A 26222-nucleotide genomic window follows, 5' to 3' on the forward strand; every position below is an offset into this window, starting at 1 on the left:
AATTGTATTGAATTGAATGGGGCTATGGGGTGTTGTGCTAATTTGCTTATTTCCATCGCTCAAAATAATAATTTCTTTGTATATATCCTCTCTTCATAATGTAAATAAGATCCCAAGCGGCACCCTTTACTACTTCTTTCGATGGAAATAAGCGAACTAGCATAACACCCCATAGCCCCATTCAATTCCCATTCAATGCAATGCAATTAATTGAGGGCTTATGGTAGGGAAAATAGACAATAAGGAGTTTTTGCACAAAAAAACACCTGGACCACTTTGGTGGGGACGTAACAACTACAAAGAAAGGTAAGAAAGATAAGAAATCATTCTAGCATGGAATTCTCCTTTTAATTTTAGATTTTAGTTCTCCTATAAGAACTGTGTTTGAAAAATAAACATGTCACCCCAGCCATTTCACTCATATGGATATGAAGAATCAACTGACTGAGAGAAAACGCTAATGTTACTGCTACTGAATTAGTTACATTTTCGCTGGAAGCAGACTGTATCATATATGAGTGACTGTTGCAAACGATACAGAGACACCTCCCTGACAGCCGAGACAGCTTGTTTATGTTTGGGCCACAACACTTATATGAAACGATTTTATGATGAGCCCATGTTATTCTCCATAGAGAAGCGCAGGCCCGCCCCCTTTCAGAACGACGAGTGGCCCAGGAAATGATTCTCCATTCATTTTCTCCATAGGCTTTTCAAAAAGTATTCATATAAAGACGGTTACGTCGGATCGTGACAAATCATGACAACAAACACAATATTTTGTGCCGATCCAATAATTTGAAAGAAGAAATTAAAGGCAGGATACAACACTATTTGTTTTGTTATTCTTCTTACTAACTATTTTGATCGGCCCCAAAACATTGTAATTATTGTCACGATTTGTCACGATCCGAGTTGGCTTTGTCCGCGGCGTAACCGTCTTCAAATAAATACTTTTTGAAAAGCCAATGGAGAATCATTTCCTGCGCCACTCGTCGTTCTGAAAGGGGGCGGGACTGCGGCGCTCTATTGGAGCAGCTATTCTGCGGCTCTTATTGGAGCAGCCATTCTGCGGCGCTCTATTGGAGCAGCCATTCTGCGGCTCTTATTGGAGCAGCCATTCTGCGGCGCATCGTATAACCAACCAACCAGGCCCTCTGCCTGGCTCCCCGACTATATACATACATACATGCGGTCTAGTCTAACTTGGACTATAGGGGGATGGACGCCTCTGCCTTGCATAGTCCCCAGTGAATAGGCAGGTTGCCCCTTCACTGGTAACCCTGTTTTGTAATTATTTTTAAATATACGTATGAAGGTATTGTGGGCTGGGATTTTACAAAAAAGCCCCCCCTTTTAAATACATACATACATTATATAAGTGCTATGTGTGTGTGTGTGTGTGTGTGTGTGTGTGTGTGTGTGTGTGTGTGTGTGTATGTATGTACAGCTCAAAAGGTGACAGTAGGTGACAGTATTTGCATGTATGTATGTACAGTTCAAAAGGTGATGAAGGCTGGACAGTCTATTGATGATGAAGAATGAAACAACTGAAATGCATTTACCATTTATTCTACTGTACAGTGCAGAAGCTGCGCACATGCTTCTTAATTATGTCCGCAGCTTCTTTTGGCTTTGCTCCTAGGTGTGGTTTATGAGAGCCCTTCTTTTGGCTTTGCTCCGTCCTAGGTGTGGCGTATGAGAGCCCTTCTTTTGGCTTTGCTCCGTCCTAGGTGTGGCGTATGAGAGCCCTTCTTTTGGCTTTGCTCCGTCCTAGGTGTGGCGTATGAGAGCCCTTCTTTTGGCTTTGCACCGTCCTAGGTGTGGCGTATGAGAGCCCTTCTTTTGGCTTTGCACCGTCCTAGGTGTGGCGTATGAGAGCCCTTCTTTTGGCTTTGCACCGTCCTAGGTGTGGCGTATGAGAGCCCTTCTTTTGGCATTGCTCCTAGGTGTGGCATATGAGAGCCCTTCTTTTGGCTTTGCACCGTCCTAGTTGTGGCGTATGAGAGCCCTTCTTTTGGCATTGCTCCTAGGTGTGGCGTATGAGAGCCCTTCTTTTGGCATTGCTCCTAGGTGTGGCGTATGAGAGCCCTTCTTTTGGCATTGCTCCTAGGTGTGGTGTATGAGAGCCCTTCTTTTGGCTTTGCACCGTCCTAGGTGTGGCGTATGAGAGCCCTTCTTTTGGCATTGCTCCTAGGTGTGGCGTATGAGAGCCCTTCTTTTGGCATTGCTCCTAGGTGTGGCGTATGAGAGCCCTTCTTTTGGCATTGCTCCTAGGTGTGGTGTATGAGAGCCCTTTTGGCTTTGCACCGTCCTAGGTGTGGCGTATGAGAGCCCTTTGTGTGTCAGCCTGTTCTCTGTGTACGCTGAGAGTGCACCGATGGAACCACATGTCATGATGACATCCTGCATCCTCATTCATTGGAGAGTTAATTATAACTCACACACACGCACAGACACACACACACGCACGCACGCACAGACACCCACACACACACACACACACACACACACACTGGGGTGCAATGTGCAGGGCGAAAGGTGACTTGACAGGCGCATGCATCATGCATGTGCTCCACTGTTCCCTCACGTCCACTTTAGCTGTGATGTCTTTGCCATGTGTGGCTTTTGTCTTCCCACCTTCCTTGTGTCTCAGTCGTTGCCATGACTACAGTAGCCTATAGGGGGCGGCAGTCAGGTCCGTGCAGAGTGTTCGAGAGAGGCAGGGGCTGAAATCCCGTAAAAGGGCACTTGATAGCGGAAAAAGCTGATCTACAAGCTCGTAGCGTGTGGATCTACAAGCTCGTAGCTTGTGGATCTACAAGCTCGTAGCTTGTAGATGGAGATGCAGGTGTAACGACATGGATCTCTAAACATATTTGTTCAACGCAAAAATACTGTGTTAAAGGTTCAGGAGACTTTGGAGAAGAAAAAATGCAATTCTCCTGAATGCTGCCCTTCCCGCATGGCATGGCATGGAAAGGAGAGGAGTAGCATTTGCATTTCTTTCACCATGTAGTAAATGCTGCATTCGTGGTCTGGAAAGGGCAGTTGTTTCACAGACGGGTAAAAGGGCAGGGGCTGAAGCCCCCTTTGATGTCTATGTGTGCACGTCCTTGGTGGCAGTGGCTCAGATCAGTGGCTTGGATCCGATTGGCCGCTTTGGGAACCATGAGGTTCCCGGTTCCATCCCTGTGGGCTTCCTCAGAGTTAGAGTAAAAGTGTCCTCGAGCAAGACTCTGAACCCCTAATTGCTCCTGATGTGCAGGTTGGTGCCTTGCATGGTTTCCGCTGTCATCGGTGCGTGAATGGGTGAATGTAATGCACAATCTATGTAAAGCGCCTTGGTTAATATATAATAATATAAATGGCACATGGCACTATATAAATGTACCATTTACCATTTATATTACTTTACAAATTACACTTTATTATTTAGAAGAATAGTTCAAAATGATGTCCAAAACAGAAACAAAAAAAAGAGCCCGTCTCATCCCTTGCTCGGTAAAGGAAAAATAACCTCATTTCCAGCCGTACAAAAAGATAATAATAATTTGTGAGCATCACACAGTAGCTCTTCCTCCTCTGATTGTTAAAAAAATCAATGTGTATTGTTCTCAGCTGCTGTGAGACAGGAGATATATGGCCATTAACCAGTGTTGCCATGTCCGCTTGTTATAAGCGACTTCGGGCTTGTTCAAAGCTGCTGGTTTGCATTTTGTTTCCAAAGTGTATTTGCTTATTTGGCCAAGTGTAGTTGTTTATTTATTTAATTTGGTCTTAATTGTTTCTAAAGTGAAGTCGATCATTTGGTCTTGTTTCTAAAGTGTAGTTGTTTATTTGGGCTTATTTCTAAAGTGTAGTTGATAATTTGGGCTTGTTTCTAAAGTGTAGTTGATTATTTGGGCTTATTTCTAAAGTAGTTGTTTATTTGGGCTTGTTTCTAAAGTGTAGTTGTTTATTTGGGCTTGTTTCTAAAGTTTAGTTGATAATTTGGGCTTGTTTCTAAAGTGTAGTTGTTTATTTGGGCTTGTTTCTAATGTGTAGTTGTTTATTTGGGCATGTTTCTAAAGTGTATTTGATAATTTGGGCTGTTTTCTAAAGTTTAGTTGATCATGGGCTTGTTTCTAAGTTGTTTATTTGGGCTCGTTTCTGAAGTGTATTTGATCATTTGGGCTCGTTTCTAAAGTGTAGTTTTTTTATTTGGGCTTGTTTCTAAACTAGTTGCTTATTTGGGCTTGTTTCTAAAGTGTAGTTGTTTATTTGGGCTTGTTTCTATTGTGTAGTTGTTTATTTGGGCTCGTTTCTAAAGTGTATTTGATCATTTGGACTCGTTTCTAAAGTGTAGTTTTTTATTTGGGCTTGTTTCTAAACTAGTTGCTTATTTGGGCTTGTTTCTAAAGTGTAGTTGTTTATTTCGGCTTGTTTCTATTGTGTAGTTGTTTATTTGGGCTTGTTTCTAAAACAATACATACGCAAACATATGGAGTCTTTGAGTGAAGACATCGACTTTTTGGTTAATTGTGAGAGAAATACGAGCACCACCAAATGTACACAGTTGGAACAACAAGGAGAGCTGATAAATGGCCTACTCTGTCCCGGTCGAATGAATCATTCTGGAAATGTATTTTCTGCTTATTAAAATCCTGGAGAGATGTTACTGAACAAACAATGAATAAAATATCATCACAACTGGAAACCAGATGGCAGTGGTTTTCAACCCTTTCCATATATAAGTGCTGCCGCCTCACAGCCAGAAGGTCCTGGGTTCGATTCCCGCTGGGGACGCTGTGGGCACTTGGACTCCTCATGCATAGAAGGAAGCATGAGGTCAGTCCGTCACCCACCAGTTTTGGAGATATAGAGTAATGTCTTGCAGAAACAAGAACCAGGTGGACCCTCTTGTAAACAAGTGTAGTGCTTTTTATGGGGTCGCGTCCACTCACAGTTAATAGTTTATGTATTGAGTTGTGCTTGAAATGTACTGTAATTCTGCAAACTGTCATTCAATCAATCAATCAATCAATCAATCAATCAAAAACAGCATGTTGAGAAAACAGGCCTGAAAGGTTCACTTCTGTGGTCTCTAATATTACACCTAGCTTCATGTTTAAGCATTTATTTAATATTTACATGTATTCTGTGGTCTCTAACATTACACCTATAGCTACATGTTTAAGCATTTATTTCATATGTACATGTATTCTGTGGTCTCTAACATTACACCTAGCTACATGTTTAGAGATTCATTTCAGACATGCTCTAGTATGTGAAGAATCTGCCTGCATGTGCTATTAACTCATTTTGCATAAAAAAAAGAAATAAAAACTGTTTTTCTCCTCTGGTGAACATTTAGTCTTGCCACCATGACTGTCTCTGTATCAAAAAGAGTCACATTTAAGGTCATTACACACTGGCGAATTGGCGACGCGATATATTCGTGCGAATAATTTGCATTTAAAAAAAAAAACAATTGAAGTCCATGCAAGCTTCCGTCAGTGGCGAAAATGCGACCGTTATCGCTCTTTATTTGTTCGCTCTGGTGTCGTATTTTGCAGAGATTCGCAGGCGAACTGCAACATGCAATATTTCGCATTTTCAGATCGCTTATTCGCATCGCGTCGCTAATTTGCCAGTGTGTAATGACCTTAATTCTGCATTTGGGCCACTGAACACCATTTGATGACTTTTCTTTTTTTTTTAATATATTTTTTATCCCACGATTTTGTAACCCATTTTTGGCACAGGGGTGAAAAATGGGTTACAAAATCCCCAGGTTGGTGGAGGGTGTGTAGAGCCCAGGATCACAGTAGATTGTGCCAACTGTGCCACCGTGCCCCTTTGCATACTAACTGCATACTAACTGCATACTATACATAGTATATCTTCCGAAACCATGAATTATAGTATGTCGTGTTTTCATGATAAATCAATCGTCCTCGAACGATTTAAATCGTTCAACAATTTAAATTGTCTTTTAAAAATCCTCCAAAATCGTGAACAACGACATACTATAGCTCTCAGAAGCAAACCTTTTCATATTTCCGTTGTCTTTGGATAAGTGTCCGCAATTCCATGCTGTATTGATCTCGGTATATATATACCATTAGGAGAGACAACAGGAAAAAGAATAATTCTACTACGTTTTCTAATCGTATAGACCTTGTAAATTAATTCATAATAATGAATTAGCACAAGAGGAGAGACGAGGAGAAGAGAGAGAGAGTGTGTGTGTGTGTGTGTGTGTGTGTGTGTGTGTGTGTGTGTGTGTGTGTGTGTGTGTGTGTGTGTGTGTGTGTGTGTGTGTGTGTGTGTGTGTGTGTGTGTGTGTGTGTGTGTGTGTGTGTGTACGCGTGTGCACCCGTGTGTGCGTTCTATTCTGCTACATTTTCAAAAAAGCCTCGTTTTCACTTTTTCTTTTCTTGAAACAAAGATGGCTGTCGAGGCACTTTATCACCACCGGGTGCAGCGCGACCCAGCCTTCTGCTCCTCCATTATAATCTAAATGAGCATCAGTTTATAACATTAGAACACGGGCGAGTTCAGTCAGGTCTGCACTGCATGCTGACTCTTGTTTAAATAAAAGATTGCAAAGGTACACAGTCAGTCATCCAGGAGAGCTGCTTCTTGCAGACAGCATGTCCTATTAAGTTCAGCTGTAATTGAAGAGCCAGAGGACGGGAGAGAGAGACACGTACTGCCCCAACGCTGCTACCTTAATGTCCTTTTCCAACTCCTTCACTCTCATAGATAAAGCCCTGCTGGCCCCAGACCACCCCGACAACACTCATCTCAGAAACCTGAAACTTTTCTTCTAGGTCTTACCAATCTTTTGGTTGCAGGCCTTCCAGTGGTGTTATGCAACAGTCACCACAGCTGAATTATGGCTTGTGCCAAATGTGCACGTGCACAGGGGCCCTGAGCTAATGGGGGGTCCTTAATGGATTCAGGATTCAGACTTTCCGTTCCGGAAATAATGGCCAAAACATCGGGCGAGTTTTGGCCATTGTCGCCCATTTTCCTTTTAGTAACACATCCTAGGAAGGTCGGACAGTGACAAACTAGATCCCGGAGTATAAAGTTCAATTTGAGCTTCGTCCAACACGTCTATAGCGTATATACGGGAACCAACCAGTCATTTGTTCATGCATGTACAGGTTGTAACGCCCGGAATTCGAACTCGGGTCTCCTGCGTGAGAGTTCAATATCTTAAAGGTGTAGTGAGCACTTAGAGCATATATCCGTGGTCATCATAATGGGCATACCTAATGGATGCCAAATAAAAAGGGAAAATTCTCACGTGTGTGTGTTTTTAAAACCATAAAAATATTTTTTTGATTACTTCCTTAAAACGGAAATGTGCTGCGTGGTGACGTGTAGAGATACACATCAATACAATCCGGGACGGGCTTAGCAAGGCGCTGCCTAGCAACGGCACTGTAAAATAAAAATAAACTGATTTTAGCGATCCTGTTTTATATGGATAAAAATGTTCACACGTCTTTAGCACCGCACGGTTGTAGTTGAGAAGACGTGTGTGGACGTCCTAGGCATCATACGTGTTTTTAATAAATGTGAGTATAGTCTGTAGACTATACTTGGTCTGTTGTTTTTTCCCCTCTTTCTACACCAAACGTATCCACCTCCACCGAATATAATAAGAATGTGATGCCTTGTGTGAGCTTGTAGATCTGATATTTACAGGTGGATGATACCACAATTTACAATGTAGGCTATTACCAGACGCTCTTTAGTCCAGAGTGACTTACAGTAAGCAGGGATAGTTCGTCCCCCTCCCTTCGGGCAGGAGGCTGCGCAGTATTAAGACCATTTTGGTGTCAGCATTATGTTATGCTTTAGCTATTGAAAAATAGCAGATCTACAAGCTCATAGCGCGCCGGCGCGCTATACGAGCTTGTAGATCTGCTATTTTTGAAAAATCGACTGACATGGAAACATAGCTTTTTTCAGAAAACTGTCAGGACGTAGAAGACATTTTTTGAATCTGATCTCAGGTCAGAATGGGTTAAAGGTCAGCACCACCAGGAAGAAAAACAGCTTCTTCCCTGCAGCTGTAATTAAGCGTCATAAACTCTAGACCCTGAGCTGTGACCTTTCGCACTAGTGATCTGCTGAACTGTGACCTTTTGCACTAGTGATCTGCTGATTACACATGATCTCTGCACTGTGTATGAACTTTTAGGGCAGTTAAATTATGGAACTCCTCATTATAGCTGCACGATTGCTTCTATTGATTCACTATTATGTTGTGATTTCTGCTAAGCTTTGTTTTTTTTTGAGTTCTAGTTTCTGTGTTGGTATGCGGTCAGGTTTTCAGCTGGCTCAGGGAAGAGGACGACCCTGCATTGTTGTTTTTGGCAGCAAAGCATATAGCAGGGCTATTCAACTGGCGGCCCGCGGAGCGCCCGCCTAGTGGCCCTTGGAATAATAATAAAAAAAATAAAAAACGTTTTTTTTTAAGAGAAAAAGTTACAGGTATGATGTGCGCGATATATAAAGTGCTAGATTATCATAATGACAGTAATCAGGCATAGTTGTTTCTAGGGGTGGGGGGCGAGGGGGGCAGCCCCACCCCATGGGGCCCACGTGGCCCGCGACCCGCAATTTTATTTGCGCACGCATGAGACTGGACCATGGTCTTATTCAAAACTTATTTATTATTACTTATTATTTGTGGACCTTCAGCATTTTTAGTTGAGGACCCCTGGCCTACATACATCTTTGTGTTTAAACACAACATGCATTTGTAGAATCCAAAAAAATCTGCGCTTCACGCGCACGCTGTGCGGCCCTCCACACACAATCATTCTACAGCTGTGGCCCACGACCTAATCTAGTTGAATACCCCTGGCATATAGTCTTTGGACTGAAACTTCATTTAGTTTTAGTCACATTACATTTTTAGTCACCTGGAATGTCTTGGTGTTAGTCTAGTTTTAGTCGACTAAATGTCATAAGATTTTAGTCGACTAAATCTACAGTTGATTTAGTTGACTAAAATGTATTTTGGCGGGTCTTGATGCCGTCGTAATGAGTGTTTTTACGTCGCAACGCGTTGTGAGCTTGTAGATCGGCTATTTTGTCAGTATATTTAGTCTTAGTTTTAGTCATCGTAGCTTAGTTTTCATTTAGTTTCCATTTGTTTTTGTGAGTGAAAATAGGTAGTCGACGAACATTTTTAGTCTTAGTTTTAGTCGACGAAAACAACACTGCGACCCTGCCATGCATAGTCCACCATATAGGTGAATGAACTGTATCTGTCTGTGGTGTGTGTGTGTGTGTGTGTGTGTGTGTGTGTGTGTGTGTGTGTGTGTGTGTGTGTGTGTGTGTGTGTGTGTGTGTGCGGCTGTATGAGTTGAGGATTAGAGGTATAGGTATTTTTGTTACGCTGTAATATTTGACTCACTGCTGGCGTTTAGCATCAGTAAAATTTGAAATGTTTTTTTTTTAAATGCAATGTACTATTTTGTAATGTTTAAAATTAATTTCTGAACTCTTGGAAGATTAGCCGAAAGGCTAAAAGAGATCAAAGTCTAAATCAAATCAAATGAACCTGAACCGTGACACATTAACTGTTTCTTTTAACCCATTTTGGGCGGGAACCCCTTTTGGTGTTAGCATTATGTTATGCTTTAGCTATATTGAAAAATAGCAGATCTACCAGCTCATAGCGTGCCACCGAGTGGCGCGCTACGAGCCTGTAGGTCTACACACACGAACGGACAATAAAACACTCTCTCCCCATGCCTTCGGCCTGGTGGAGACAACTAAACATACTCTCTGCCCATGCCTTCGGCCTGGTGGAGACAACTAAACATACTCTCTCCCCATGCCTTCGGCCTGGTGGAGACAATAAAACATACTCTCTCCCCATTCCTTCGGCCTGGTGGAGACAACTAAACATACTCTCTCCCCATGCCTTCGGCCTGGTGGAGACAATAAAACATACTCTCTCCCCATGCCTTCAGCCTGGTGGAGACAACTAAACATACTCTCTCCTCATGCCTTCGGCTTGGTGGAGACAATAAAACAAACTCTCTCCCCATGCCTTCGGCCTGGTGGAGACAACACATTACAAACATGTGCAAACCAGGTCAGCAGCGTCAGCCTGGATGGATGGACGCATGTTGTAAAAACATAGATTATCTGTCGAATCACTTTGAATGCTTTTTCTATTATTCCCTCCTGAAGCCTCCTGCTGACATAACCAATGACATAACCAATGACATGACTATGTTTACCATGTATTGTATTATACATGTTTATACCATGTTGGTATTTATGTAATGACTACAGATTAAATTGACCTTGAAATAAATAACTCTGGCCCATATTTTACAGTACATGGATGTGAAAACTGACCTGTTTAATGCAGGCGTTCCCAAACCTTTTCATGTCAAGGACCTGCAGTCATCTCTAGCAGTGATCGGTCGCCCATTTAAGGGCATCTCTATCTCTGGGACCCCCTTAATTCATATTGTAAAATCAATGTTAATTTAACTCTGCAAGTGTACAAATGGAACCAAATGAACGCGTCGGGGTCCATTTTGGGTCCATAACGTCTCTCTAGCCCATACCGCTTGGCTAGAGAGACGTTAGAATACTGCGTTCTGCAGGGGCTGCTGTGCATTCTTCAGCGTGACAATAATCATTACACTCTGGAGAGAAACGCGCGTCGAGTGCCTTGACCTAGATCTGCTGTTTCCAACCCTTTTCATGGTCGACGGCCATTATTTCACTGGCTCCCAAAGTGGGGTCCTCTGATATAGTGTTCCAGGGGGTCCCCCAGCTATAAGCGATAGTTTGGAACCAAATGGACCCTTAAGGGTCTGTAACTCTGAGAGTGTATACGAATGGAACCAATTGGGTTCCATTTTGTACACTCTCAGAGTTAAATTAACATTGATTTTACAATATAAATCCAGTCTCAGAGATAGAAATGCCATTAAATGGGGGTCCGTATAGACTAATGCATGTCAAACTGGGGGTCCTTGACATAAAACTGGTTGAGAATCCCTGCTAGAGCCATAAAACATCTCCTCGTATGGGGGTCCCTGGGCATATATTTTTAAATGGGGGTCCTCGCGAGGCTAATTAGTGTGAATTTTGGGGATCCTTGACGTGAAAAAGTGTGGGAACCAGTGAATTATGTATTCTGCATGTGAGCCACGGACGACCATTTCATGACATTTAGCCTCTCAGAACCGAAACTAAAGAATATGTTGTCGTCGGATACGATTTTGTCCACAATTCCATGCTGTATTGAGAGTTAACAAGGAAAAATGTCGATCAAAATGACAACAATCTTCCACAAATGCAGATGTTGTACAATAACCCTTGAGAGAGAGAGAGTGTACAATTTGTACTCGTTTACCTCGTTTTTCGACTCTCATTTGGTTACCCAACTCTCCCTCATTTAGCTGGGGACCGCCTGGAACCCCCTCAAGGACCCCTGGGGGTCCCTGGACCACTGGTTGAGAACCACTGACCTAGATGTCTGATGTTTGCCTTTTTGATATATTATCATTTCCCGGGAGAAAAAAAAAAAAAAACAATTTCAGACAATACAATGTTTTCACCTCTAGCTTTTCTAGGAAGTACGAATAGCTAGGATGATTACACCACAATTGGTGGTGCACATACAATTGTGTGTGTGTGTGTGTGTGTGTGTGCACGCGTTTGTGTATACGTACGTGCGTGCGTGTCATCTGCATAATGGCTCAGGTGGGCGGGCAGCCCCTGTGATGATTGTTATCAGGCTCGGGGGGGGGGGGGGGGTGATGGTTATCCCCTGATGCATTCAGACTTCATAAAAGGTTATACAGAATGCGGAGCGGAGATACATCTCCCCCCACTGAGCTGAGCTCTGATGGTTCCAGAATGCAGAGCAGAGATCCATCTCCCCACTTGCTAGTTTTTCTTACGCAAGTTTTTCTTACGCAAGTTTTTCTCGCGCAAGTTTTTCTCGCGCAAGTTTTTCTCGCGCTTTCTCGAGAGCGCGAGTTTTTCTCGCGCGAGTTTTTCTCGCGCAAGTTTTTCTCGCGCAAGTTTTTCTCGCGCAAGTTTTTCTCGCGCTTTCTCGAGAGCGCGAGTTTTTCTTGCAAGTTTTTCTTACGCACGTTTTTCTCGCGCAAGTTTTTCTTGCACGTTTTTCTTGCAAGTTTTTCTCGCGCAAGATCCATCTCCCCCCACTGAGCTGAGCTCTGATGTTCTGATGGTTCCAGAACGCAGAGCAGAGATCCATCTCTGTTTTTCTCGCACAAGTTTTTCTCGCACAAGTTTTTCTCGCACAAGTTTTTCTTGCAAGTTTTTCTCGCACAAGTTTTTCTCGCGCTTTCTCGAGAGCACGAGTTTTTCTCGCGCTTTCTCGAGAGCGCGAGAGCGCGAGTTTTTCTCGCGCTTTCTCGAGAGCGCGAGTTTTTTCTGCGCAAGTTTTTCTTGCGCAAGTTTTTCTCGCGCAAGTTTTTCTCGTGCTAGTTTTTTCCTAACTGACCAGAGGCTGAATACCTCTGGGTGAATAATGTAGTCCTAACTGAACAGATGCTGAATACCTCTGGGTGAATAATGTAGTCCAACTGACGAGAGGCTGAATACCTCTGGGTGAATAATGTAGTCCAACTGACCAGAGGCTGAATACCTCTGGGTGAATAATGTTGTCCAACTGACCAGAGGCTGAATACCTCTGGGTGAATAATGTAGTCCAACTGACCAGAGGCTGAATACCTCTGGGTGAATAATGTAGTCCTAACTGACCAGAGGCTGAATACCTCTGGGAAATGTAGTCCTAACTGCCCAGAGGCTGGATACCTCTGGGTGAATAATGTAGTCCTAACTGACCAGAGGCTGAATACCTCTGGGAAATGTAGTCCTAACTGACCAGAGGCTGAATACCTCTGGGAAATGTAGTCCTAACTGACCAGAGGCTGAATACCTCTGGGAAATGTAGTCCTAACTGACCAGAGGCTGAATACCTCTGGGAGATGTAGTCCTAACTGACCAGAGGCTGAATACCTCTGGGTGAATAATGTAGTCCAACTGACCAGATGCTGAATACCTCTGGGTGAATAATGTAGTCCTAACTGACCAGATGCTGAATACCTCTGGGTGAATAATGTAGTACTAAATGACCAGAGGCTGAATACCTCTGGGTGAATAATGTAGTCCTAACTGACCAGATGCTGAATACCTCTGGGTGAATAATGTAGTCCAACTGACCAGAGGCTGAATACCTCTGGGAAATGTAGTCCTAACTGACCAGAGGCTGGATACCTCTGGGCGAATAATGTAGTCCAACTGACCAGATGCTGAATACCTCTGGGTGAATAATGTAGTCCAACTGACCAGAGGCTGAATACCTCTGGGTGAATAATGTAGTCCTAACTGACCAGAGGCTGAATACCTCTGGGAGATGTAGTCCTAACTGACCAGATGCTGAATACCTCTGGGTGAATAATGTAGTCCAACTGACCAGAGGCTAAATACCTCTGGGAAATGTAGTCCTAACTGACCAGAGGCTGAATACCTCTGGGTGAATAATGTAGTCCTAACTGACCAGATGCTGAATACCTCTGGGTGAATAATGTAGTCCAACTGACCAGAGGCTGAATACCTCTGGGAAATGTAGTCCTAACTGACCAGAGGCTGGATACCTCTGGGCGAATAATGTAGTCCAACTGACCAGATGCTGAATACCTCTGGGTGAATAATGTAGTCCAACTGACCAGAGGCTGAATACCTCTGGGAGATGTAGTCCTAACTGACCAGAGGCTGAACACCTCTGGGTGAATAATGTAGTCCAACTGACCGTGAGAATATAGAGTAGGTGATCCAAGGCCACCCGGTGGAGGCAGCATGCGTCATACACACCTGTATGTGTGTGTCTCTCTCTCTCTCTCTCTCTCTCTCTCTCTCTCTCTCTCTCTCTCTCTCTCTCCCCCCCTCGGAGCAGCTGTCCTCAGCTGAATGCAGAGTGGATGCCATGGTTCCCTCCCTTCACTCTCAGCTGTGTTAGTGTGTGTGTGTGTGTGTGTGTGTTTTTTATTCCACTGTTTGCTTCACAAAGTGGAAAGCACGGAAATCATATCGATGCACAGCGGGGGTGGGGGTTTTGGGGGTTGGGGGGGGGGGGGGGGGGGGGGGGTCGAGAAGCGCGGATGTTTTTGACTTTGGGGTTTTGTCAGTTCGTGCTCGCTCAAAAAGGTTTTTCCTCCACGAGAATTGAGATAATGCACGATTCTCACACAATTCTCCTTTATTTTGTATGAAAATATGTATCATGACTTTTTGTATGCTGTGTCCTACATGTCAGTATTGTTTGATGTTTGATGCCTGGGGACTGCAGATGGAAATGAGCAATTGTTTTGCTAAATCTGGTATATATTTACACTGCATTTTTAATGTAATGTGCATCAATATACAGTACACTGTCCCGACTAAATACACAAATAAAGTAATGTAGTATTTGTAGTTGCTGAACATCAATACTATAGGTTCAACATGTATCACCTGGAGCCATAACACGGCATGTATTGAAAAATTAGGATCTAATTCACGCCAGCATTTTTTCCAGTTGAGCTCTTATTTTGAAAAGCCACATTTCCAGACTTCCGGAAGTAGACATATCCTAGTAAGTGGAGCAGGTCCTGGATCTGGGTCTATAGACCGATTCACAGAGGGAGGGGTGCCCTGGGCGCGGCCATTACTGAGGTGTAATCCATGGAGCAGGTGCTCCGTAGGCCAGGTGTAGCTAATCAGTGCTGTTGCGCTTAAAGGAGAATTCCATACTAAAAGGCTTTCTTACCTTTCTTTGTAGTTGTTACGTCCCCATCAAAGAGGTCCAGGTGTTATTTTGTGCAAAAGCTCCTTATTGGCTATTTCCCCTACCATAAGCCCTAAATGAATTGCATTGAATTGAATGGGATGTATGGGGTGTTGTGCTAATTCGCTTATTTCCATCTAAATAAGTAGTAAAGTGTGCCGCTTGGGTTATTATTTACATTATGAAGAGAGGATATATACAAAGAAATTATAATTTTGAGCGATGGAAATAAGCAAATTAGCACAACACCCCATACATCCCATTCAATTCAATGCAATTAATTTAGGGCTTATGGTAGGGGAAATAGCCAATAAGGAGCTTTTGCACAAAATAACACCTGGACCTCTTTGATGGGGACGTAACAACTACAAAGAAAGGTAAGAAAGCCTTTTAGTATGGAATTCTCCTTTAATGGTACACCTCAGTAATGGCCGCACCCAGGAAACCCTCTGTGAATCGGTTTATACCGGGCCTCTGGAGAGCTCCTCATCGTCGGCTCTGTGCCGTCAAAGAAACGTTGTTTTGACCAAAAAATGCCATCTGGGACAAAGGAATAGGAGATACAGGCGATTGAAAGAAACCGATAGAATGGATTATTATGGCGACGACGATCTAAGACGGGCGATCCATTGTCATGACAACAACAGGTAGCTACCCGATGCTAACGCAAGTAGCAATATGGCTTGATCGATCCCTACCAGGGCCCAGGAAATTATTCTCCGATCATTTTCCTCATAGACATTTCAAAAAGTATTTATTTAAAGACGTTTACGCCGCGGACAAAGCCAACTCTTGTCGTGACAAATCATGACAAAACAATTTTCTTTGGGCTGAACAAATAATTAGAAAGAAGAAGAAAATGGCACGTTACAACACTTTTTTTGTTGTTTTTCTTCTTTGGTAATATTGTTTGGTCCAAAATATTGTGTTTTTGTTGTCATGAGTTGGCTTTGTCCGCGGCGTAACCGTCTTTAAAAATAAATACCTTTTGAAATGTCTATGGGAAAAATGCATTGGGAATCATTTCCTGGGCCTGGCGTCTCTCATGAAACGCTCTATAGGCTATATTTATTGGGTGTCTGAATCTATATTTTGTATTAATTGTGCAGCACTACATGACACTGATGACAGACAGTTATTTTGTGAAAACACCAATCACAATCAGTCATTAATCATCTCCACAAATCCATAGCCTACTTTGTAGAAAATAACATTTTATTTCGTTTCTTTGCCAGCCCCTATAAGGCTGTGCATACATGTATACAAAACATCGGTTTCTGTTCTTCCATGCAAAACAATGAATATTTAGTTTCACCTTTCTGCAGCCAGATAACACAGAATAAATAAACACCATAGGGATGGGACGATCATTATAATAGTTTGTCGCGATTCATTTAACACATTCAGACTGTGTGGAAACGTCACATGAAATACAACCGATGGATCCAGTGAACGTGTATAAGTACACACGTGATATAGCGCTTTTCTCATTGATATCAAACAAAATAAATATATTCAGATTTGTTTCTTTTTTGGGGGGGGGGGGGTTCAGAAAGAATGGCTCGCCTCTCCTAATCTATAGGGAGCTCCAGTGGCGTGCACAGATAGACACTAGGAGGTGCCCTTGCGCTCTTCCCTCTTAATGTTTTCTTTTTGTACAGTGTACACTGTACTGTCTGTACAGTATGTGGACCATGGTGACATTGATCAATTCTTGATAAAAAAAGCTTCTAATATATTATCTAGGCCCCGAAATCTATAGATCTCACACTATTATAAGCAACCGGCCGGTTCCATGCGCTGCACAAGGTGCCCTTTTTTCACTTGAGCACCTGCCCCTCTAAATGTCTGCAGCACGCCACTGGGGAGCTCTTAATGGTTTTGACCAGATGGGCATATATTCTGTCCTCATTGTAGATGAGGCTGTTGTTTGCCGAACATTCCCCCAAGAATTAAATAGAGATGCTGGTGGTTAAAAAAAAAGTGGCATTTGAAGTTTTAAGCCATTCTGGGCGGGAACCCATTTAGGTGTTTCCAGCATTATGTTATGCTTTAGCTGTTGAAAAATAGCAGACCTACGAGCTCGTAGTGCACCACTCGGTGGCGCACTATACGAGCTTGTAGGTCTGCTATTTTTGTAGACATTTCGTAGATTCGTTCCCAAGTCAACATGGGTTGAGCATATCTTGATTATTGCGACATGGCTCATTATCTTTGCCACTCGTAGTCGTAGCGCGTAAATGTCCAGCATCCCTAATAAACACATACTGTACTGTACGTGTAAATGTCCATCCCATCCCTAATAAACACACACGTGATGCACAGCAGCCATTATTGTCGACACGGGGAAGTGGCTCAGCGGTAGACGTGGCCGAGGTTCCCAGGCAGGCTCCCGGTTTGATCCCTGTGGGCTCCCCCAGAGTGTCCTTGAGCGTGACTAATTGCTAATTGCTCCCGATGTGCAGGTTGGTGCCTTGCATGGTTTCCCCCGCCATCGGTGTGTGTGTGTGTGTGTGTGTGTGTGTGTGTGTGTGTGTGTGTGTGTGTGTGTGTGTGTGTGTGTGTGTGTGTGTGTGTGTGTGCGCGTGCGTGCGCGCATGCTTATTTGAGTCAGTTCAGTCTATAGTCAGTCTTATATTCGACCAAATATCATAAGGTTTCAGTCGATCTACAGCTGATTTTGTCGACAAAAAAAAAGGTATTTTGGCGGGGGCCGTGATGGCTGGTTTTACACTTGGGTCGCATGCTGAAAATAGCAGATCTACAAGCTCACAACACGTAAGCTTGTAGATCTGCTATTTTCAGAGCTGAACACCCGAGTGCAACCAAACATAAAATGACTTAAGTCATTTAGTTCTACTGGATCTCTTCTCTATACTCGTCCCCTCATAACACTACAGTCTAGTTCATATTTGTCAACAACAACAACAACATCGTCAATACATTCAGTCTCAGTTTTAGTCACCATAGTTTTAGTCACCATAGTTTTAGTCACCATAGTTTTAGTCACCGTAGCTTAGTTTTCATCTAGTTTCAGTCCGTTGAAAAAAGGTTGTCGACGACAGACATTCTTCATCATATAGTTTTCTAGTCCAGTGGTTCCCAAAGGGAGTCCCCAGGGGTCCTTGGGGGAGTTCCAGGGGGTCCCCAGGGGTCCTGGAGGGGGGGGTTCCAGGGGGTCCCCAGGGGTCCTTGGGGGAGTTCCAGGCTATAATGAGTATCATTTTGGGGGTCCTTCCTTGACATAAAAAAAACGTTTGGGAACAATTGTTCTATAGTCGGACAGTCACAAACTCAACTCAACACAACTCAACACTCCCCCCCCGGTGGAGGTCGCCACCTCTACACTGCCCCCCGGTGGAGGGGCACCACCTCAACACTGCCCCCCGGTGGAGGGGCACCACCTCTACACTGCCCCCCGGTGGAGGGGCACCACCTCAACACTGCCCCCCGGTGGAGGTCGCCACCTCTACACTGCCCCCCGGTGGAGGGGCACCACCTCTACACTGCCCCCCGGTGGAGGTCGCCAACTCTACACTGCCCCCCGGTGGAGGGGCACCACCTCTACACTGCCCCCCGGTGGAGGGGCACCACCTCAACACTGCCCCCCGGTGGAGGGGCACCACCTCTACACTGCCCCCCGGTGGAGGGGCACCACCTCTACACTGCCCCCCGGTGGAGGGGCACCACCTCTACACTGCCCCCCGGTGGAGGTCGCCTCGGGCACCACCTCAACACTGCCCCCCGGTGGAGGTCGCCTCGGGCACCACCTCGGCCCCCCGGCGGCCGCGCCCCCCGGCGGTGGTGGTCTTCCCTGCACCAGCTAGCATGATGCGGCGCGCGGAGCGCGACACGCGCAGCAGCAGCTCCTTGAGGCCGCGGCGGTACTCCTGTCGGATGAGGCAGTAGAGCACGGGGTTCAGGACGCTGTTGGTGTGCGCCAGACACACGCTCAGTGGGAAGGCGTACGCCTGCGCGTTGTAGAACGCCGCGCTGAACGGCGCCACGTCCAGCTTGATGAGCACGCCCCACAGCGTCAGCGCCTGATTGGGCAGCCAGCACAGGAAGAAGGAGAGCACCACCACCGTGACCGAGCGCGTCACCTGCACGGGAGGGAGAGGGACGGATCAATTGTTTTATTCAATCGATCAATCAATCAATCAATCAATCAATACAAATACGAGCTATTTTTTGAGCGATCGTGAAAATGTGGCGTAAATATTTGAATATGTAAACGTTCACTTTCAGAGTGAACGTTTTTAACTCACATCATCACATTATCAGCCCCTCCCCTAATATAACCCCTCCCCCTTTATCATACAACTACAGCTGTGGGTGTGGCTTCAGGTCAGGTGGATCATTACCCATCACCGCCCCCCAGGCATACTTAATGAACTGGTGGGCGTGTCCACATAAAAACAACATTTTAACAAATACTGTACACTTTTTTGAAAAAAATGATACCTCCGTGTAACAATAAGACCTATAATGATCAAAAGTGCTTAAACGCCAAAGTGACACAGATGCGTTCCCGTCCCTAGACGGGTGTATAACGCGGTACCTTGGAGCGCCGGCGGTGCCGTCCCATCTCGCACTCGGACTTGGGCTGAGGGGGCGTGGCCGTGGCGCTAGCGGACACCGTGCTGCCCACGGCGCGGCGGCTCAGGATGAAGCGCAGCAGCAGGAGGTAACACACGCTGATGACCACCAGGGGGAGCAGGAAGCCCAGCAGGACCTTCTGGATCTGGTACAGCCCCAGCAGGACCTGCGGGTCCCAGCGGGCCGACGCCGGGAAACGCACCAGACACAGCTCGTCGTCCGCTGACACCTGTTGGACGCCGTGAGGAACAACACCACGTGTCACCATTGTATATCTTCTAGTGATTTCACTTAATTCAAATATCACTTTTATTTATTTATTTATTTATTTTACTTTTTGGTTAATCCTCCCTATACTATAGTGTGCTGACCATATAAGGAGTTCCTGCCTGTCCCCAGTTAACCCACCCCTGGGTTAAAAAAAAATAGGGCTAAAATATCATCGCCAAAAGGTCATCATCGCCCAGGGGCCCACCCACGCAGGGGTTTAACCCATTCCTCTGTGGGTGTGTGTGTGCATGTGCATGTGCGTGTGCGTGCATGTGCGTGTGCGTGTGTGCTAACCTGTACGGTGGTAGAGTAGATGGCGTGTGGCAGCGTGGCGACCAGCGACACGCTCCAGATGGCCAGGCTGGCCCAGCGGGCGCGGCTGGCCAGAGCCGCCGGGCCGGCGCCCGCCGCGCGCAGCGAGGACGCCAGCGTGCGGTAGCGCGCCACGCTCATGGCCGTCAGGAAGAACACGCTGGCGTACATGTTGAGCGCCGTCACGGAGCTGACGATCTGTGGCCACGCCCACACACGGGGAAATAACAACACAAAACGTATAGTATTGGGGAGAAGAAAAAAAAACGTTTCAAACATTGTGTTACAAACATTGTGTCTCAGATGTTATTTTTGATATTTTAGTCTCCTGCAGAGCAAGGTTATAATAGTTAACTAAAACTAACTAAAACTAGAATTAAAAAAACCTTTTAGTTAACTGAAACTAATACAAAATAAATTTAAAAAACGATAACTAAACTGAAACTGTATTGTGTGTCCTCAAAACTAACTGAAATTATAGACAAAATACTGTACCCTTAGTTTTAATATATTTATATGCCTTTCTGATATTTATAATATAATCCTTTTAAATTCAAGTTTTACTGCATTTTCACCAAAATAAAAACCCGCTCTAAAAACTAACTAAAACTAACTGAATTAGAAAAGAATATGTCAAAACTAACTAAAACTAAACTATAATGAAAAAAACAAAACTATTATAACCTGCAGAGTAGTCTTCCTCATCATCATTATTTTCCAAAAATAAATGAAAACAGTCAAATAAAAACACACGGCCCCCTCACGTATTAGATGGACAATATCAGTCAACAGAAAAAAAGGATGTGCGTTTTCGATGAATCTATCATGGTTAAAATGGAGTTAGACGTTACAATGGGTTTGTAAAGGAAGGGGGGGGGGCGGGGCAGCTGAAATGAATATCAAATATCTAAATACTGAATCGAGCAACTTAAAAAAACGGTGTGTTCACAAAAGCCAGAGTAGACGATGAAATGACCAAACGTTTTTTTTTTTTAAAGTGAAATATCCCTTTAACCCATTTTGGGCCCGGAACCCCTTTTGGTGTTATAGCATTATGTTACGCTTTAGCTATTGAAAAATATCAGATCTACAAGCTCATAGCGCGCCACTCGGTGGCACGCTACGAGCTTGTAGGTCTAGCTTTTTCAGAAAACTGTCAGGATGTATTAGAAGACATTTTTTGGAATCTGATCTCAGGTGAAAAAAAAAAGGTTAAAGTAAAAGATGTCGCGTGTCTAAACGGGACCCCCTACAGGCCACAGACCCACCTTGCACATGACGCGGCCGAAGGGCCAGCGGAAGTCGAGCGCGGTGTCGACGGCCCAGAAGGGCAGCGTGAGCACGAACTGCAGGTCGGTGAGCGCCAGGCTCATCACGAAGCAGTCGATGGAGGAGGAGTGCGCGCTGGCGCCGCCCCGCTGGTGGTGGCGGGAGTGCAGCAGGAAGAGCGCCAGCAGGTTGCCCACCAGGCCCAGGACGCACACCGCCAGGTAGACCGCCGCGATGAGGACCCGCATCTGGACCGCGGAGAATACAATCACAATACAAATAAAAACAAGTAAGACGCGCGAACTGAACGCAGCTCGTGAATTGCATTAACAATTCTTCTTTTTTTATTGTTTTGGTTTTTTTAAGATATTTTTTTAAGTTAAGGTTTTTTAAGTGTGTGTGTGTGTGTGTGTGTGTGTGTGTGTGTGTGTGTGTGTGTGTGTGTGTGTGTGTGCGTGTGTGTGTGTGTGTGTGTGTGTGTGTGTGTGTGTGTGTGTGTGTGTGTGTGTGATACAGCTGCGCCCTCTGGTGGCGGGCGGGGGGTGTTACAGCGTGACAGACAGACATGTTCTGCTAGGTGTCATAGTTAGTGCTCACTGCGTTCCTCCTCCTCTCTCTCTCTCTCTCTCATTAACAGGCAACAGTACAGCACTATCTCTCTCTCTCTGTTTCTGGCAAACAGCGCCCCTTGTTACGGTTTCGAACCCAGGTTCGAACATCTCCACCCCTGCCACCTTCCACTTCTGGTGTTCCTGGGCACAACCCACTGAGCCATCACCACTCTTCTTCCACCTTGTCAGGTCCACCTCTGTGTTCCCCTCCCCCTCTGACGAGCTGCCCTGGGTGTGGCACTGCACACCTGTTTCCATTCTACCATGATCACCAGAGTCTTCAAGAACCCTGCCTTCCCTCCATAGAAACGCCTGGCAAGTACAGTGTCTCTCTACTCGGTTGCTGTTCGTACTCAGTAGAGCTTTTCGTGTGTTTTAAGCTGCAGTGTTAGCTGTTTTGCTCATTTTGTTCCTCTCATCCTCCAGACCTGGCTATCTGCCGTGCCACGCCTGGAGTTCGTCACCCCTTTGTTCTGGACTGTTTGTTTGGCTGCCGATCTACAAGCTCGTCTTCGACTACCCCCTTGGAATTCCCCTAAGTATAGCGTTATATTATAATATATATTTTCATAGATACATATCTACCTAATTATACTATAGAGTATTTATGTAATTTATATGGATTTATATATATATATATCTATACATTGTCACTATCCTGCTTCATTTGGACAATAAAGTTCTTAATGTCTTCCTGCCTCTTGAGTGGTTGCATTTGAGTTCAGAACACAACTCAGTCTTAACACCCCTATACTGGTACTAATAGTCATAAGTCAGACTTATAGCATGTTATGTAGACAGCACTAGAATTGCATTGTATATAGTCATAGCACGCCATAGTAGGCTACATATGTATAGCATAGTAGTATATATATATAGTTTATATGTATAGTTTCATTATATAGATATTCCACTGTTACTTTCTTAACTTCTTAACTTAACTTTCTTTTGTAGTCCTATACGCTCCGTCCGGGTCCAAGTGGCACCAGCTCCCGTCCGCTTCTCATTGTAAATAGTAGGGGTGTAAGTAACGATATAGTAACTGCATCGAAGAATCGTTTTGCAATGCAAATATTCGATTCTATCAATACTACATTTTTGTGCGTGGTATTTTTGCAATTTTTAGAATAAAAAAGAAAGAGGGGGGTTTAATTACTTTGTTTAAAATAATGTATTTTAGATACTGTATCGATTTCAAATCATTGAATCGTATTGCCAAATTATAGTTACATTTTCTCTAGAAAAACAGACTGTATCAAATATAAGTGACAATATCGCAACAATATCGCAGAGACAGTTTGCTAATTCTTGGACCACAATTCTTATATGAAACTATTTTAAGATGTTATTCTCCATTGATAAATTACTTCCGCGAACCCCTTGGAACCAGGGGATGAGCGAGTGACGTCAGGACTTTAGAACCAGGGGATGAGCGAGTGACGTCAGGACTTTAGAACCAGGGGACGAGCGAGTGACGTCAGGACTTTAGAACCAGGGGACGAGCGAGTGACGTCAGGACTTTGGTGCTCAATAAGCAGCTACTCTTTATAGAAACAAGCCAAATATGCAACAACTCTTTGGAAACAAGCCCAAATAAGCAACTAAACTTTAGAAAAAAGCCCCCAAAAAATCAACTACCAATATTTACAAGCAACTTTACAGAAAAATAAGCCCAAAGTTACTTGTAATAAGCAGACATGGCAACACTGCATAGGTAAAACGAGGCGGTTAATCTCACATTTTATACAGTATAATCTGCTATAATTATGTCAGTTGACGTCACAACAGACAGTAGGCTAATTAATTAATTAAGATTATCAATTCATTAATCGGAGACCTTTACTAACAGCGGGCGGCACGCATGCCATGCGTGGCACAAACACGCACACGCACACACGCACAGTCGCACACATAATATTAATTATTATTTGGTATGAAAGCATATTTTTGTTTTAAATTCACATTATGTTCTGTTAAATGTGACGCATACAAGGCTGACTGACTGACTGGCTGACTGACTGACCTTTGACCAAACCATTCACTGCAGTGTAATGTATCTGATTGTTTTCACTTATTGTCCATTTTAACATTCCACACTTAAACAACTGGACGAACAAATTCAGTGGAACAAAAACAGCTATACACCAAGATGAGAGAGAGAGAGAGAGAGAGAGAGAGAGAGAGAGAGAGAGAGAGAGATATTAATTGAATTTAATTGAATTGAATTGAGAGAGAGAGAGAGAGAGAGAGAGAGAGAGATTGAATTGAGAGAGAGAGATTAATTGAATTGAGAGAGAGAGAGAGAGAGAGAGAGAGAGAGAGAGAGAGAGATAGAGAGAGAGAGAGAGAGAGATATAGTTGTATTGAATTTAATTGAATTGAGAGAGAGAGAGAGAGAGAGAGAGAGAGAGAGAAAGAAAGAGAGAGAGAGAGTCAGACAGACAGACAGACAGACAGACAGACAGACAGACAGACAGACAGACATTGACCTACAATGACCAACAGACTCCCTTGACTCCTTCAAAACTGCTCTCAAAGGGCACATACGGACAGCTGCATTTCGAAAATGCCCCCCGTAAATTCTGAATCCCCCCACACCTTCCCCCCCTCACTGTATATGTTTCTTTTCCCTTTTGTACCTCCTCTATATGATTTCCTGTTTTGACTTCTAGTGCATCTAGTCGAATCTAGTGCATATATATATTATCTTGTTTTGATGAATTGAAAACGCATGCATGGACCCTCTTGTAAACAATTGCAATGCTTTTTATGGTGTCGTCCAGACGTCCACAGTCCACTCACAGTTAACAGTTATGGTAGAGTTGTACTTGAAATGTATAATTCCACAAACTGTTAATACATCCATCAATCAATCAATCAATCAATCAATCAATCAATAAAATAAAATAAACCCACGTACCGCCAGGTTGGCGCTGTCTCCGTGCATCTCCACGGAGCTCTCCCTGGACAGCAGCTGAAGCCAGCAGTTCAGCGACATGTTGAGCGCCGCCTCCCCGCCGTCCGCAGCCTGCTCCCCGGCCGGGCCGCCGTCCTGCTCTGCCGCTCCGCCGCCGCCGCACGGAGGCAGCCCTCCCCCGGCCAAGCCCAGGTCCATCATCACGGTGATGAGCTGCTGCGGCGAGTAGCCGCCGCTGCTGCTGTTCAACATGACCTCCGTTTCCCCTCAAAAAGACACTTGTTGACTGTTGTATAGGACTAAAGGAGGATTAGGAATTAATATTCATGTCATTTAAATCCTCCTTAATGCCTTCAGGAAATGAATATTCACGAATGTATTTAATTAAAATCCTCCGTTAATGCCTTCCCGCATCCTCCAAGACAAGTCACAGCAAACACCTTTTTATAAGTCTTTGGTGATTTTTATGCATGGTTTTATATATCCTCTTCTTAGCAGTTTCTGTATTGACCCATGTGCCTTCCTTACAGGGCATCTGGACTGTGCCCATTCTGTTTAATATACGAATGTTCAATCAATCAACATCAACTAAAGAAAGTTGTCAAAAAAAAGACTATCTTTTATCTTCTTCCAAAGTGAGTCTTAGAGAACTCGATGCAGATCGAACTCCTGCATGTTCTGTAGGCTATAAAGTGCAGAATCCTGGATTCTTGGTCGTAAAAAAAAAATGTCGTTGCAACAACATGTCTTTAGTCTAATAGAGACTGTCTGTGGACCAGCCGGTCGTCAATGTCAAGTGATCATATCGTTCATTGAAAAAGAAACCCGATAATGAATGAATGTATAATAATCGCTGTCTCTGATATTATGAATGAACGCGCTGTAGTACTCCTCATATATCTATCTCTCTCTCTCTCTCTCTCTCTCTCTCTCTCCCTCTCTTTCTCCAGTCAGACTGTCAGTGCACGCGCGTGTCTTTCTTCCATTCGCTCCTCTGAGCCGATATCAGTCCGTGCGCGTCTTATATAGCCGCTCCTTGGTGACGGTTTGCGCGCAACTGTTACGCACGGAGCGTGTTCCGTTTGATCTGTCTGGAGGAGTATTGAGAGAGAGAGAGAGAGCACCGCCGCGTTGTTATTCTGTAATTAATTCCTGGTGGAAACTGGAAAGTAACTATAAGTACATTTACTCATAAGTAGGCTACATGTTTATCATTATTATTATCATTATCATTATCATTATCATTATCATTATTATTATTATTATTTTCTATTTTACTTCCCATTGTCAATAACGTTGGATCTAGACTATAGCTACTCCATTATACTATACATCAGTGGTTCCCAAATTGTTTCATGTTAATTGTCAAGGACCCCCAAATTGACACTAATTATCCCCACGGACC

At 44.2% G+C, this 26222-nt stretch overlaps 1 protein-coding gene across 1 annotated transcript; it reads right to left on the minus strand.

Moving 5' to 3' along the window:
• Positions 1-18570: 18570 nt before the first annotated feature.
• On the minus strand, positions 18571-25069 carry LOC308325383 (relaxin-3 receptor 1-like; the record flags this gene model as incomplete). Its single annotated transcript, XM_080777868.1, has 5 exons — positions 18571-18942; positions 19401-19667; positions 20003-20218; positions 21289-21537; positions 24821-25069. The coding sequence occupies 5 exons, from the start codon at positions 25067-25069 to the stop codon at positions 18571-18573; spliced, it is 1353 nt and encodes a 450-aa protein (XP_080633994.1).
• Between the last annotated feature and the right edge of the window lie 1153 nt (positions 25070-26222).

The sequence above is a fragment of the Protomyctophum bolini genome (genome assembly GCF_963924005.1).
Source record: "Protomyctophum bolini genome assembly, chromosome: 12".
NCBI lineage: Eukaryota > Metazoa > Chordata > Actinopteri > Myctophiformes > Myctophidae > Protomyctophum > Protomyctophum bolini.